This window comes from Rhinoderma darwinii, chromosome 3 (genome assembly GCF_050947455.1).
Source record: "Rhinoderma darwinii isolate aRhiDar2 chromosome 3, aRhiDar2.hap1, whole genome shotgun sequence".
NCBI lineage: Eukaryota > Metazoa > Chordata > Amphibia > Anura > Rhinodermatidae > Rhinoderma > Rhinoderma darwinii.
The window spans coordinates 245494740-245508124 of NC_134689.1; the positions used below are offsets into that span (position 1 = coordinate 245494740).

At 41.5% G+C, this 13385-nt stretch overlaps 1 protein-coding gene across 1 annotated transcript in view; it reads right to left on the reverse strand.

The window, feature by feature from the left end:
* ETFA (electron transfer flavoprotein subunit alpha) overlaps window positions 1-13385 on the reverse strand; it is a 55706-nt gene that overhangs the window by 25998 nt on the left and 16323 nt on the right. The window contains exon 6 of the mRNA XM_075857643.1: window positions 1001-1111. Within this exon, the coding sequence (XP_075713758.1) occupies window positions 1001-1111 (111 nt within the window). The remainder of the gene's footprint in view (window positions 1-1000; window positions 1112-13385) is intronic.

Sequence of the window (13385 nt, forward strand, 5' to 3'; positions counted from 1 at the left end):
AACGAAAAAAAAACGCCCAGTTGTCCATTTCAAACCTCATTTGCATATATATATATATATATATATATATATATATATATATATATATATATATATAAAATAGCTCATAACTTGGCCAAAAATGAACGTTTTTAAAAAAAAAAAAAACACATTACTGTTATCTACATTGCAGCGCCGATCACATGCAATAGGAGATAGGGATTTGAGAATCTGGTGACAGAGCCTATTTAAGTCCATGCCCTAATCATCCTATATGATGCGGGAACTACCAGCTCCCCACGCCGTACTCATTTACTATTCCAAGTTCATAAATCCATTATTTTTATTCAATCTAGGTTGATTTTTGCCATTTCAACTTAAAATTTCAAGTGATAAGAAAACTTCAACCAGGACTCCTCTTCCCAATAGGGGCTTCATCGGTTTTAATAGGTTAACATTCAAATTGTAAAGGGGTATTCTCATGATGGTAAGTTTATTTATTTATTTCAGATTCTTATATAGAGCCAACATTTTACGCAGCGCTGTACAGAGGTCCTATATTTTACTGTCCCCATTGGGGCTCACAATCTAAATTCCCTCTTGGTATGTTTTTGGGGTGTGGGAGGAAACCCACGCAAAACACAGGGGAGAACATTCCCTGCAGATGTAGTCCTTGGTTGGATTTGAACCCAGGACCCCAGTGCTGCAAGGCAATTGTGCTAACCACTGAGCCACATGAAGAAGTAGCGGCTTCTTTATCTTTTTTTGCCCCTTCATCTCATTCCCTGAACAGCGATGCATCCAGCCACCCGCTGTGCAGGGAACGAGACAAAAGGGATTCGTTCTTGTGATCGGAAAGGGAATCAGATGCCTGAAACCCCTCACCAATTATGAGGTCATGGCATGCGCTAGTGATATGCCAAACTTACCTTCAGGGGAATACCCAATTAAATTGAGATTTCTATTTCCTAATTTAATAATGTATATTACATGCAGAATGCACAGATGGAGAATTACTTACCATTATCAAGACTTGCACTGCCTCCTGAAATTGGAGCAACTTCGAAAGACGTGCCTCGGACAGTGAGCACCTTCACCGTTTCATCACACTTCACAGTACACAAGGCATTTCCTACGAGCGTGTGAATTTGACACATTAAGTTCCACGTTTAAAATAACACCAGTTGATTTTATAGAATTATTACAAGGAGCAACCCCAAAGTAACAGTGAACAGAAATAGGTTCCCCTATTTACAGCATCCTAGTCTGTACAGGAAACGTCATCCTGCCAAGTTACCTACTTCACATTCATCGATGAGGAAAAAAGAAAGAAAAAACATCTTCATGCATATTACAAGGGGTGTCCTCTCTAGCCAACTAGAACCCATTACGGTCACAGCTGTAAAAAATAAAATGGTAACGAAAAAAAAAGCCACATGTTCAATGCAGCAGCTGGCAGGGGAGGAAGCTGCCAATGCACAAACAGCTGGTAGGAGGACATTATGATCAAAGTCTAGGCTTACTTAAAAGGACTGGTGGCATTTTCACCGAACAGGAGCAACTAGATTGTACAAGCAGCAGGATTATGGCACAGGCTGTACAACTACATCTGCTCATTCCCTGAAGAACGAGATCCATTTGGAAAGCTGTCAGGGGTATTCTTCAGGTTTCCCAGTATGAAGGTCTTTCATGAAACAGTAAGCCAGATGCCATGTTTCTGTCTCAAGACCGTATGTGACACACATTAACCACACCACAAAAAAAAAAAAAAAGGGAGGAAAATACCATAGATCACCAAGCACTTTTACTTCAATTAGAAGGTGACGACTTTAAGAAGCACATAGCTCCAGTTCTCTATTACTATGGAACTATAAAATTGCCATTTGCGTGACAGCTGTGCCAGGCAGCCCACTGCTTTACACCTGGGACATTGTTGGTGGAGCTGGATACGGTGTTGTGTCCTCCCACTGAGATTTCTCATCCCAAGGACACGGATTGTATGTTGTTGTGACGAGCCCTCAGAACAGCAGGATGTATTAATATTTAAAAAGGACATGTGGGGGAGAGAGAATTTGATATTACTTGGTGATAGGGACGTACAGATGGGGTAAATGCAAAAAAAGTATTTTCCCCAAGAACAAAACTATTGGCCACATCTAAGCAGGAGTATAAAAACATTTTATTCATATGATAAACTATGAACTGGTCACATTTAATAGTCTAATAGAAAACATCACTTCTTAACTGCAACGCCAAACAACATTAGACATGGATATGTATAAAAAGCAGCATATAAAGCCAATCTCTAAGCTAAATATGCTGCCCTATGTAATGGCTGTATAGTATGGGGACAGGCTTGCTCTCCTATTAGCCAATATACTGTAGAACAAAAACATATTATGCCGTTGGGCTAATAGAAGTGTTCAAAGAATACAGCGGACTCCTAGTTCCGAGTCCGGTGTATATCTAAGGAGAGCGCTCTCCCCACCTACCCTCCGGGCAGCGATTGATGGCTGGCTGCTGTATTACTGCATACACAGAAGATTGTCAATCCCTGTGAGGAGGGTGGGGGTGGGGAAACACTCCTCAGCAATACACCGTAATCCGGACTTTGAGTCCGGTGTATTTTCTGAATACTCCTATTAGCCAAACGGCACAATATTTTTTGTGCCGCTTTGGCTAATAGAGCAGACCTGTCCCTATATTATACTTTCAAACGCCATTTAGGATTTAGAGGTCTTGATAATATTAGCAAAAAAAACATAGAAAGAGCAGGTAAAATAACCAAGCCTATATTATTCTTCACGTAGCTATTCACATGTGCTTTCTATTTCCGGATAACTAAACTATTATGTGGGACCTGAAAACAAGAGTTGGGATAAATACAGAGTGCCAGGTCCTCCTATTATCATATGAACATGGACCACAACCCAATTTACACTTGGATCTATTAGCCACATTTACAGTATGTTCGCACGCTAAATAAAAAAAAGTCTGAAAATATGGAGCTCTTGATTTTCAGCCGTTTTTTTAAGCAACTCGCGTTTTTTGCGGCCGAGTCAATGAAAAACTGCTCCAAAAACAGGTCAAGGAGTTTTTACGCTGTTTTTAAAAACGGCCACGTAAAAAACGCACTGTCTGAACATTACGCCGTATTTCCAATTGAAATCAATGAGCAGATGTTTGGAAGCGTTCTGCTTCCGATTTTTCAGCTCTTTTTCGATACCTTTAAAGCGTAGCTAAACTTTAGCAAAAAAAAAAAAAATATTTAAAAACTGCTATTATGTCCATCTGTGAATACATTACTCCTAGCAATTTTTTTCACTTCAAAGTACCTTTTTTGCAGCTCTTTTTCTTGTGAAACCGTCCACATCTATTTTCTCACACTTCCTGATTCTGGCCAGTTGCTAGGGGCGTGTCTTACTATGTGTGATGTTACGATTTGTCTGTGTCTTTCATGGGCAGTGAACTCTGGGGTGATAACTACAATACTGTGAGCGAGCACTGAGCTATGCACAGCAGAACACATTATATACAGAGATGGAAATATCTCTGCACACTCCAGAAGAAAGGAATCAGTTTTTCTTTTCACTTTCCCTGGCAAGTGCAGGGAAGATAAGACAGGACGGCAGGGTGCTTGGGGGGGGGGACGGACGGACGGACGGATGGAGCAGTCTTAGTCTTATCTGATGCTAATTAGCAGCTCAGATTACAGTGTCCTGACAGTCTTTGCCGGAGGGAAGGGGGAGAATCATCCAGGCACAGAGACCAGTGCGCACTGTCTCTTCCATGCGCTCTGCTGCTAGAGAACTGTGTAGTGTATAGAGGCAGAGAGACCTTCCTGACGTCACGATGGGGACGTGCACATCTGACGTCAGGATGTGGCCACCACCCACCCATACTCATAGGCAGCAGAATTCGTACACTGATACATTCAAACGGTGTACGGATTTCTGCTAGCAACAGGAGAAATACAAGAAATAAAATGTGGTAGAAAAGTGTCAGAGTGGCCATTTAAAACACAACACAAAAAGGAGGCCAAATTCATTAATAAAGTATATTACAAAATATATTTATATTACACATGCTGCTAGAAAATAAAAAGTTGATTGAACGTTTAGTTACTCTTTAAAGTGCGTATAATCATTCCAATCTTTGCAGCCAATCAGAAATACTCTCAAGGTTTTCCTAGCTCCTGCATGCCAGACAAAGTTCAGCGTACTTTTAATCAATAGCTAGCAGGAGAGCATAATGACCATTACAGATATAGGGAAACTAGCCAAACCACATGGATCAGGATGGCGTCTTACAACACTGCAAGTCTGATATACTTCATTACAGTGAAAATCTTTTTGATTTTCTTTTTATGGACTTCACTGCCAGAATTTGACATTATTTGGTGACAGTGATCCGCGTTTATGAATCTGGTTTTGGGCATCAACTTTAATGTCCCATCATAAAACAATATCAATCCAGAAGGGCATATCTTTGCAGGAACATTAAAGGGAACCTGTCACCAGCATTTCACCTATTACACCAGCAATACCAGGTGGTAGTAGGTGAAAAATCATTTCTATATAACCTATAATTGTCTTCATAGTCGGCTCTGTAGCTTTAGTATTCAGTTATTTGGTGTTCCCGCACCGTATGCTAATGAGCAGAAAAGAGTCAGATCTTCGTTTGAAAAGAGTCATATCTTCATTCCTCAAGTCTTTCCGAATTTACCCCACCTCCTAATTTTGATTGTCAGCTCCTCGCCTTCCCCCAGCACACAAAATCCTGCGCTCGTGCATTGATGTCCTCTTCTGGTGTGTGCGCACAAAGGGACACCAGATTATTACAATAAAAGGCGCAAAATTTTGCAGACCGTTATTTACAGTAGGAGGAGGAGTTTAGGAGAGGGGATAACGGCAATGAACTTTTGAAAGCAGCGGCCAGTGAGGGATAAGTCAACTTCAATAGGTGAAATGCTGGTGACAGGTTCCCTTTAAGTCATATATACTGGACAAGACAACAAATTTGTCTAACCCTGCGTATAGGGAATGACTTCTCATAAGAGAATGTATCTAACCATATACTGCTGTATGAATCTATCAATATGTCCTGTCAATGTAAATAGTTGTGTAATACTCGAGGGAAGATGAAGACTTTTGGCACATGGCCTGGGACTGCTCCGATATTCAGGCCTTTTGGAGAGAGGTTGTCAATGTGTTATCTACGATCACTATGTCTCCTATATCCCACACCCCTCGGGTTTGCCTTTTGGGTTTACTGGATATCTACCTGGTCTCATCAGGTGTGTATACTTCTGCAAGAATCTTTGTTCTATAAGAAAAAAAATTATAGCCTTGAAGTGGATGCGAGAAGATCCAGTGAATGAAACCGGTCAACGAGACTATCCCCTATGAGCACATTGTGTATAAAAATATAGAGGGTGCCCCCAAAAATTCTCAAAAAGGTATAGGGCCCTTGGTGCTCCTCACCATTGATACAACACACCCTGACATCACTTAGCTCCTGGCTAGCGAATTGCAGTAGGGTACCATGAATGTTTACAGTTGGGATTTTCTAACTGTGAATACTACTCATTGTGACAATTGATGTAACCTTCTGATGCTTTCTATGTATATACGCTCTCTCATATTTTGAAAATTCCTGTACTCTTTATTGTCCATACGTGCAAGTGTCTTTGTACAAGCGGTTTATTTCTTTTTCTCAGCTTAAAAGGAACAGAAAAACATTTCCATCAAAGTATGTATTTATTTCAAAGAGTGTTTTTTTAGCCTCAGTTTGACTATGTTCCCTTGGGTTTCCGACTTATTGTAGGAAACAATAACGTAATCTGCTGCACTATTTTGACGGACCACAAGGACGGAAAGGGGCATTCCGTCTTTTTTAATTAAGTAAATGAATGACCGATACAAACGAAATGTCTTCCAATCGTATTCGTTATTTATTCCGTTTAACAGATCCATTTTTTTTCTAATGTGCATGCCCATCACTTCCTACATCCAAAAAAGGAAAAGTAAATAAATACAGAAAAAAACAGATCCATTGAAAACAGTGTATAACGGATGCCAAGCTGAAACACACAGAAGGTAAAATTTCAGTTTAGCTAAAGGATCCGGCGGGCAGAGTCGTAAAAAAATAAAAAAAATGAAAGTGTACCTTCTGTTTTTTTCAGTTTGGCATAGTTTTTTGCATTAGTTTCCATGAAATTTTATGGATCCGTTAAAATGGAAGAGCCAACGCAGAAGTGAACAGGGCCTAATTCGGTTTGTACAAAAGCAAAAAGAATATAAAAACATGTCCACAGTCCTGGAATAAAACCAAAAAGAACTACAGGTCCCAGGCCTAGAGTAAAAGGACTAAAAAGTAAGAGGGTTGGATCTGTGTCACTCAATGGATTTAACGAGAAATTGATTTTACGCAGAGTACAAAAATCATGTTTTCTTGTCAATCATTGGGGGAGGGGGCAGCACAATAGGATGTCCTAAAACCATCCCAGAGGGTAGGAAAAACAAATTAAAAGTACAGCTATGGAATCCGTCTAACACACAGCTGCCTGCAACAATCTTCGAACCAGAATGGTATCAGCAAAGGCCATAAAATTTATTTTGTAAAACTTAGTGAAAGTGTGCACAGAAAGACCAGGTACCAGCCTTGCAGACCTGAGCAACTAAGGCTTGATGTCTGACCACCTAGGAGGCCCCAACAGCAATTGTGGAATGTGCAGACTGGCCCCAACACACCACCTTAACCTTTTAAAATGACCAAAGCAAGTTCAGAAACCCACCTGATGGAGGCTACATTACAGAAAGATAAAAAATAAAAACACATAAAAACGACTCAGAAGTGTTGGAAAGGAATCACCTGAAGATCTCTGACAACTAAATTAAGATCCCAGGGCTCAATGTGATGTCTGAAAAGAGGCACGAGCCACCCACTGCAAACATTATTTTACATGGTAATGAAAAACCAAAAGTTCTCTGATAAAGAATGGATAGAGCAGAGAGGGAAGCCCCCGTTCAAGGCCTGATTGAAGGACAGACAGGGCTCTAGATGTGGAACATTTAAAAGGATGGAAAATATTGTGGTCACACCGGCGGAAATAAAGCCTTCCACATATGGTGGAACACCTTGGCTGATTGAGTTTCTCTTGCCTTAAACATCATCTGGAGGAATGGCTCAGAGAGACCCTGAGCCCTCAGAACCTCTGCTTCAACATCCACGCCGTTAAATGTATCTGAGATAAAGTGGGATGGATTAACGAACCTCGGGAAGAAGCAGAAGATAGCATGGCACGTCCGTGAGAAGGTAGATCAGATCTACGTACCTTGAAAGGCATAGCCTGGCTGGAGCCACCAGAATGGCGGGAACAAGCTCTCCCTCTTGAGCACTTTGGACATGAGGGTAAGTGGAGGAAAGAGACAGAAAATAGAACGCTCTCCCTGGAGTGACCAGCACGTCGACTGAGATAGCCTTGGGATCCCATGCCCTGGCCACGTAGGTTGGAATACTGTGGTTGAGACAGGATGCAAAAGAGATCCACATCTGGGTAGCCACACCTCTGGCACAGTTGGTGAAATACCCTTGGGTAAAGAGACCACTCTCCTGGGCCTAGTTTTCTCGGCTTAGAAAATCTGCAGCCCAATTGTCCACTCCTGGTATGAGGACCACTGACAGCATTGGAATATGTGTCTCCACCCATAGTAGGATCAGAGACTCTTCCACCAGTTTCTCGACTCCAGGTACCACTCTGGTGGTTTAGATAAGCAACCGCCGTGGAGTTGTCGGTCAGGATCCTGACGGCCAACCATGAAGAAGAGGAGTCCAGAAGGAGGGCCACGAATATTGCCCTTAATTCCAACAGGTTAATCTGCAAGGACCTTTCTTCCTGCAACCATGTAGCCTGAACAGTGTGAGTTCGGAAAACCAACGATAGAAGAGAGGAATTCTCCCTGTTCCAGCAATGCGATGACCAATCATTTTTTTTTTATAAATTCTCTTTTATCAAATGTTTTAACATACAAAGAAAACGGAAGAACTGACATCCAACGTGATAACAATCTCACAATACATTGAATTTACATAAATCAGAAAACATTGGACATATCGTCTAAGAGCATATGGGATAAATCCCGACATCAGCATAAGAGTAAAATAATAATAAAATTCAAAGACAGGCAAAACAAAGAGTGGACCAAATAGCACCTCCTCCAAATTATCTCATCTAATTTCGTAATCCAGATATTATAAACCACTGAATGATGATCACATAATAATGACCTAATGAAATAAAACAAAGGAAAAGAAAAGAAAATAACACAAAAGAATGAACACAGAATAAGAGACACAGCTTCCCAGGTGGTGGGAAAGTATTGAGTATAAGCAATTTGTAACGTCCCATAACACATCCAAAATAAGAAAAATGAAATAGAAATTAATCAATCATCTATCCCTTAAGTATTATTTACTTAACCTAGAAAGGTCCTCCTTAAATATGAATACCACTAGCCAATCCCCTAGGAAGAAACAACGGTCCCCCTACTCCCACCACTAGGCAAATGTTCTAGATATTGTTTCCAAGGTTGCCATACTTTAAGAAAGCTATCCCTTGTGAAAGTGTTCCAGCCAACCAACTCCTCAAGTCTATAAAGTTGATGCATTTTAGACCACCATAACTATCATAGGTGGGTCCGCTTTCCTCCAATATAAAGGAATCAGAAGTTTTGCAGTGGATATCATGAAAGCAAATCAAGTTCTTTTTCGTGGGCACTAAATCTTTCATCGGTAGCCACAGCAATACCAATTCCGGAGTCAACCGGATATTGTTCCCTGTAATACTTGCAATAGCCTTTTCCACCTCCTTCCAGAAATTCTTAACGTTAGGGCTAAACCACCATATGTGTGAAAGTGTCCCCGTCCCGAGGCCACATCTCCAACAAACATCCGTACCAGCAAGATGTATTTTATAAAGATAAGCGGGTGTACGATACCACCTCGTAACTAATTTATACGAATTTTCCTTATACCTCACACATCTAGAGAACCCATGCGAATGAAATAGTACCAAATCAATCTCTGTTTGCGATAGAGTAAAGCCTAACTCACATTCCCACTCTCTAATGAAGTATGGTCTAGATGGAGCCTGTTGTAGGAGGAGACCCGAATGTATCTTAGACAGAGGTCTAGATGGATAATTGGGTAGAAGAGAATAATTTTCTAGCCACGTGGGATCAGGGTACGAGACTGGTCTAGTTGACAGAAATTTACGACATACGGAGTTAAAATGGAATTGATGTCGAAGAACAAACATTTTGCGCTTTATTAACAAAATGTGGCATTACAGCCAACGGAGCCAGTGAAGAGAGACCTCCACTAGACATGGCCAGAGCACCCGATCTCTGACAAACCTTAAGCATTCCCCGAGTCAGAATACTAATCAAAACCTTCTGTGAAGGTAACGGTTTCACCCACAGCAAGTGAGAGAAATCCTCTGAGAGGAGCACTCTTTCCATGTCCAAATGAAGAGCCTCTAAAGACATATTGGCTAATTGTGACCAACGAGATAATTGGACCACTTCGTAATATGTCCTTAAGTCAGGTAATGCCATCCCTCCTTGTATCTTTTTAAATGTAAGGAGCCGATAAGCCAAATCGGGAATGTTTCCCGTTCCATAAGAATTTAATGAAAAGACTTTTAAAACTATTGAAAAAAAACTAGATGGAAACTCAATAGGAAGACTCTGCATCATGTATAGGATCTGTGGGAGCACATAAGTAGCAATTAAATTCTTTCGTCCTATTCAAGAGACATAAGGAATGTTCAGTTGGGAAAGAAATTTATGGGTTTTTGAAAGAAGAGGTTTAAAATGAAGTGAAAAAAGTTGGGACATATCAGCTGAAATCATTATCCCCAAATATTTAATAGCATTAGAAGGCCACTTAAAAGGAGAAATAGATTTCAAAGCCAAAAGCTGAGCAACAGGTAAATTAACACCTAGAGCCTCTGATTTGTCATAATTCATTTTAAAATTAGAAATCGCTCCAAAATTAGTAAAGACATCTATTATCCGTGGAAAGGCTACAAGAGGATTCGTGACCATCAATATAAAGTCATCCGCAAAGGCTGCCAATTTAGGAGTATGATTCCCCATCCGCAGACTTTCAATATCATCGGTCTGTCGCAATTTCGCAAGCAGTGTCTCCATCACCATACAAAACAGAGATGGAGACAAGGGGCAACCTTGGCGGGTCCCATTCGTTATAGAAAAGTAGTCTGACAAAGAGCCATTCACTTGAATTCTAGCGGACGGGGAAGCATACAAAGAAAATATGGCATTAATAAACAGAGGAGGGAAATTAAACTTAAAGAGGCTCTGTCACCAGATTTTGCAACCCCTATCTGCAATTGCAGCAGATTGGCGCTGCAATGTAGATTACAGTAACGTTTTTATTTTTAAAAAACGAGCATTTGTGGCCAAGTTATGACCATTTTTGTATTTATGCAAATGAGGCTTGCAAAAGTCCAAGTGGGCGTGTTTAAAGTAAAAGTCCAACTGGGCGTGTATTATGTGCGTACATCGGGGCGTTTTTACTACTTTTACTAGCTGGGCGTTCTGACGAGAAGTATCATCCACTTCTCTTCAGAACGCCCAGCTTCTGGCAGTGCAGACACACAGCGTGTTCTCGAGAGATCATGCTGTGTCGTCACTCACTTCCTGCCCCAGGTCCTGCATCGTGTCGGACGAGCGAGGACACATCGGCACCAGAGGCTACAGTTGATTCTGCAGCAGCATCAGCGTTTGCAAGTAAATCGATGTAGCTACTTACCTGCAAACGCTGATGCTGCTGCAGAATCAACTGTAGCCTCTGGTGCCGATGTGGCCGACACGATGCAGGACCTGGGGCAGGAAGTGAGTGACGTCACAGATCTGCACTGCCAGAAGCTGGGCGTTCTGAAGAGAAGTGGATGATACTTCTCGTCAGAACGCCCAGCTAGTAAAAGTAGTAAAAACGCCCGATGTACGCACATAATACACGCCCAGTTGGACTTTTACTTTAAACACGCACACTTGGACTTTTGCAAGCCTCATTTGCATAAATACAAAAATGGTCATAACTTGGCCAAAAATGCTCGTTTTTAAAAAATTAAAAACGTTAGTGTAATCTACATTGCAGCGCCGATCTGCTGCAATAGCAGATAGGGGTTGCAAAATCTGGTGACAGAGCCTCTTTAAGTAAGGTAGCTCTCATGTACTCCCAACAGACCCTATCGAAAGCTTTCTCTGCGTCCGTACCGAGAAGCGATGACCAATCTTAAAGGGAATGTTTCGCAAATTAAAAATTTTTTTTTAGCAAGTTACTAGGAAGTATTAAAAATAATCATTAAATAATTTGACATGTTTTCTATGTTGGCCAGCAGTGGGAATTACAGCAAGATGAATGAAGCAAAGCAACCTGACTCACAGCTGCTGTAAATGTGGGAGGCTGACTCCCCCCCCATCTCTATTTTTGGCCACAAGCCAGGAAAAGGTGTCTTCAAAAATGGAGACAATGCTTGGAAATTTGAAGAGATTGTACAATTGCAGAATGTGCTGATCACAGCAGCTCTAGCACACACCAAAAGGCTAAGGTTAGATTCACACGAACGTGGGGAAACTCAGACATGCAAAATGTGAAGTTTTTCAGGTCCGAGGTGCCCCCAATATGGGTTCTGTTTTCACGGATCCCCATAGACTTGAGTATATGGATCTGTGAAACCGGTACATAATAGGACATGTTCTATTCTTGAACGGACCCTTCACACAGTACTTTGAAACAACAGCCCCATTGAAAAACATAGGTCCGTGTGACGTCCGTCACACGGACGTAATATACGCTCGTGTGAATCAGGCCTAAGGGTATGTTCACACGCAGTGTTTCCAGACGTAAATCGGGCGTTTTACGCCTCAAATTACGCCTGAAAAAACACCCCTAATACGCCTACAAACATTTGCCCATTGCTTTCGTGTAATTTTATGTTGCTGTCAAAATACGGCGCGTAAAAAGACGCCCGCGAAAAAGAAGTGCATGTCACTTCTTGGGACGTTTTTGGAGCAGTTTTTCATTGACTCCATTGAAAAACAGCTCCAATAACGGCCGTAAAATACGCAGCGAAAAACGTGAGTTGATACAAAAACCATCTGAAAATCAGGAGCTGTTTTCGTCTGAAAACAGCTCCGTATTTTCAGACGTTTTGGTCACGGTGTGTGGACATACCCTAAGAATCATGAAAGTCAAAAGGGAAGACCTTGTAGTGAATGACTTTTCAGTTGACCGGCTCACACGGTGTATATCCTACGCGCTTCAACGCATTTTATGTGACGAAAAACGCATCAAAAACCGCTTGATTAAGCCTCCCAATTTACATCAATCGGAAAGTCCACCGTTAGTACATACAACGCACTTTTTTACTCGAGTGTTATTAAAAATCACGTTGCGGGATAAAAAGCAGCGTCGGGTCAATTTTCGCATGTAAAATGCACCAAATGTTCCCATATAGTCAATGGGAGTCCTACTTACATGCCAAAAAAAACGCGCACAAAATTGCGTCAACTTAAAGGGAATGTGTCGCTAGAAATATTTTTCTTTTTTTTCTTTTATAGTTCATTATTTAAGTGATTACACATTGTTTTAATTTTTTCACAAGTCAGGAAATATTATAAATTAGATTCTAATTTATAAGATTTCCATGTGCTGGTCACTAGAGGGAGCCGTTGCCAAAATTGCAGCATGGTCAATGTGGTAAAGCAACCTCATTGCTTTATGATGCAAATTTGGGGTAGACACACTCGCTCTAGTGTCCTGACACAATCCCCCCTCCCTTATTCTGGCAAGTGCCAGGAGAAGGAGGGGGTTGAATCTTCAAACCTCCTACACTGTGTGCCGCCATTTTCTGAGCGAATGCACAGTGTAGGAGGATTAGATACAGTGCTAATCAGACAGTATAACACGAACATAATACACACATCACATACACAAACATTACTTACCTGCTCCTGCCGCCGCAGCCGCCGCCTCCGCTCCTATTCCTTGCGTCTTCGCTTCCTTGCAGATATGGCCGGAAGCCGTGGCCGGAAGTCATCATCTGACTGTCCGGCAGCAACTTCCGGTCCACATGAAAATGGTGCAGATTTTCGCTCTGCTAACGAGCTTCGTTTTGGTCTGTGTGGGAGCGGCGCATGCGCCGTTCCCACACAGTCGGCGTACGCTGCAGTGAATGGAACGGCTCCCGTTCGAATATCTCTATGGGGATGTATGTGCCGTATTCCATCTCTGTATGTGTCGTTAATTGACAGAGAGATGAAAAAAAAAAACGGCAGCCCCCATAGAGAAGTAAAAGTAAGAAAAAATAAATAAAT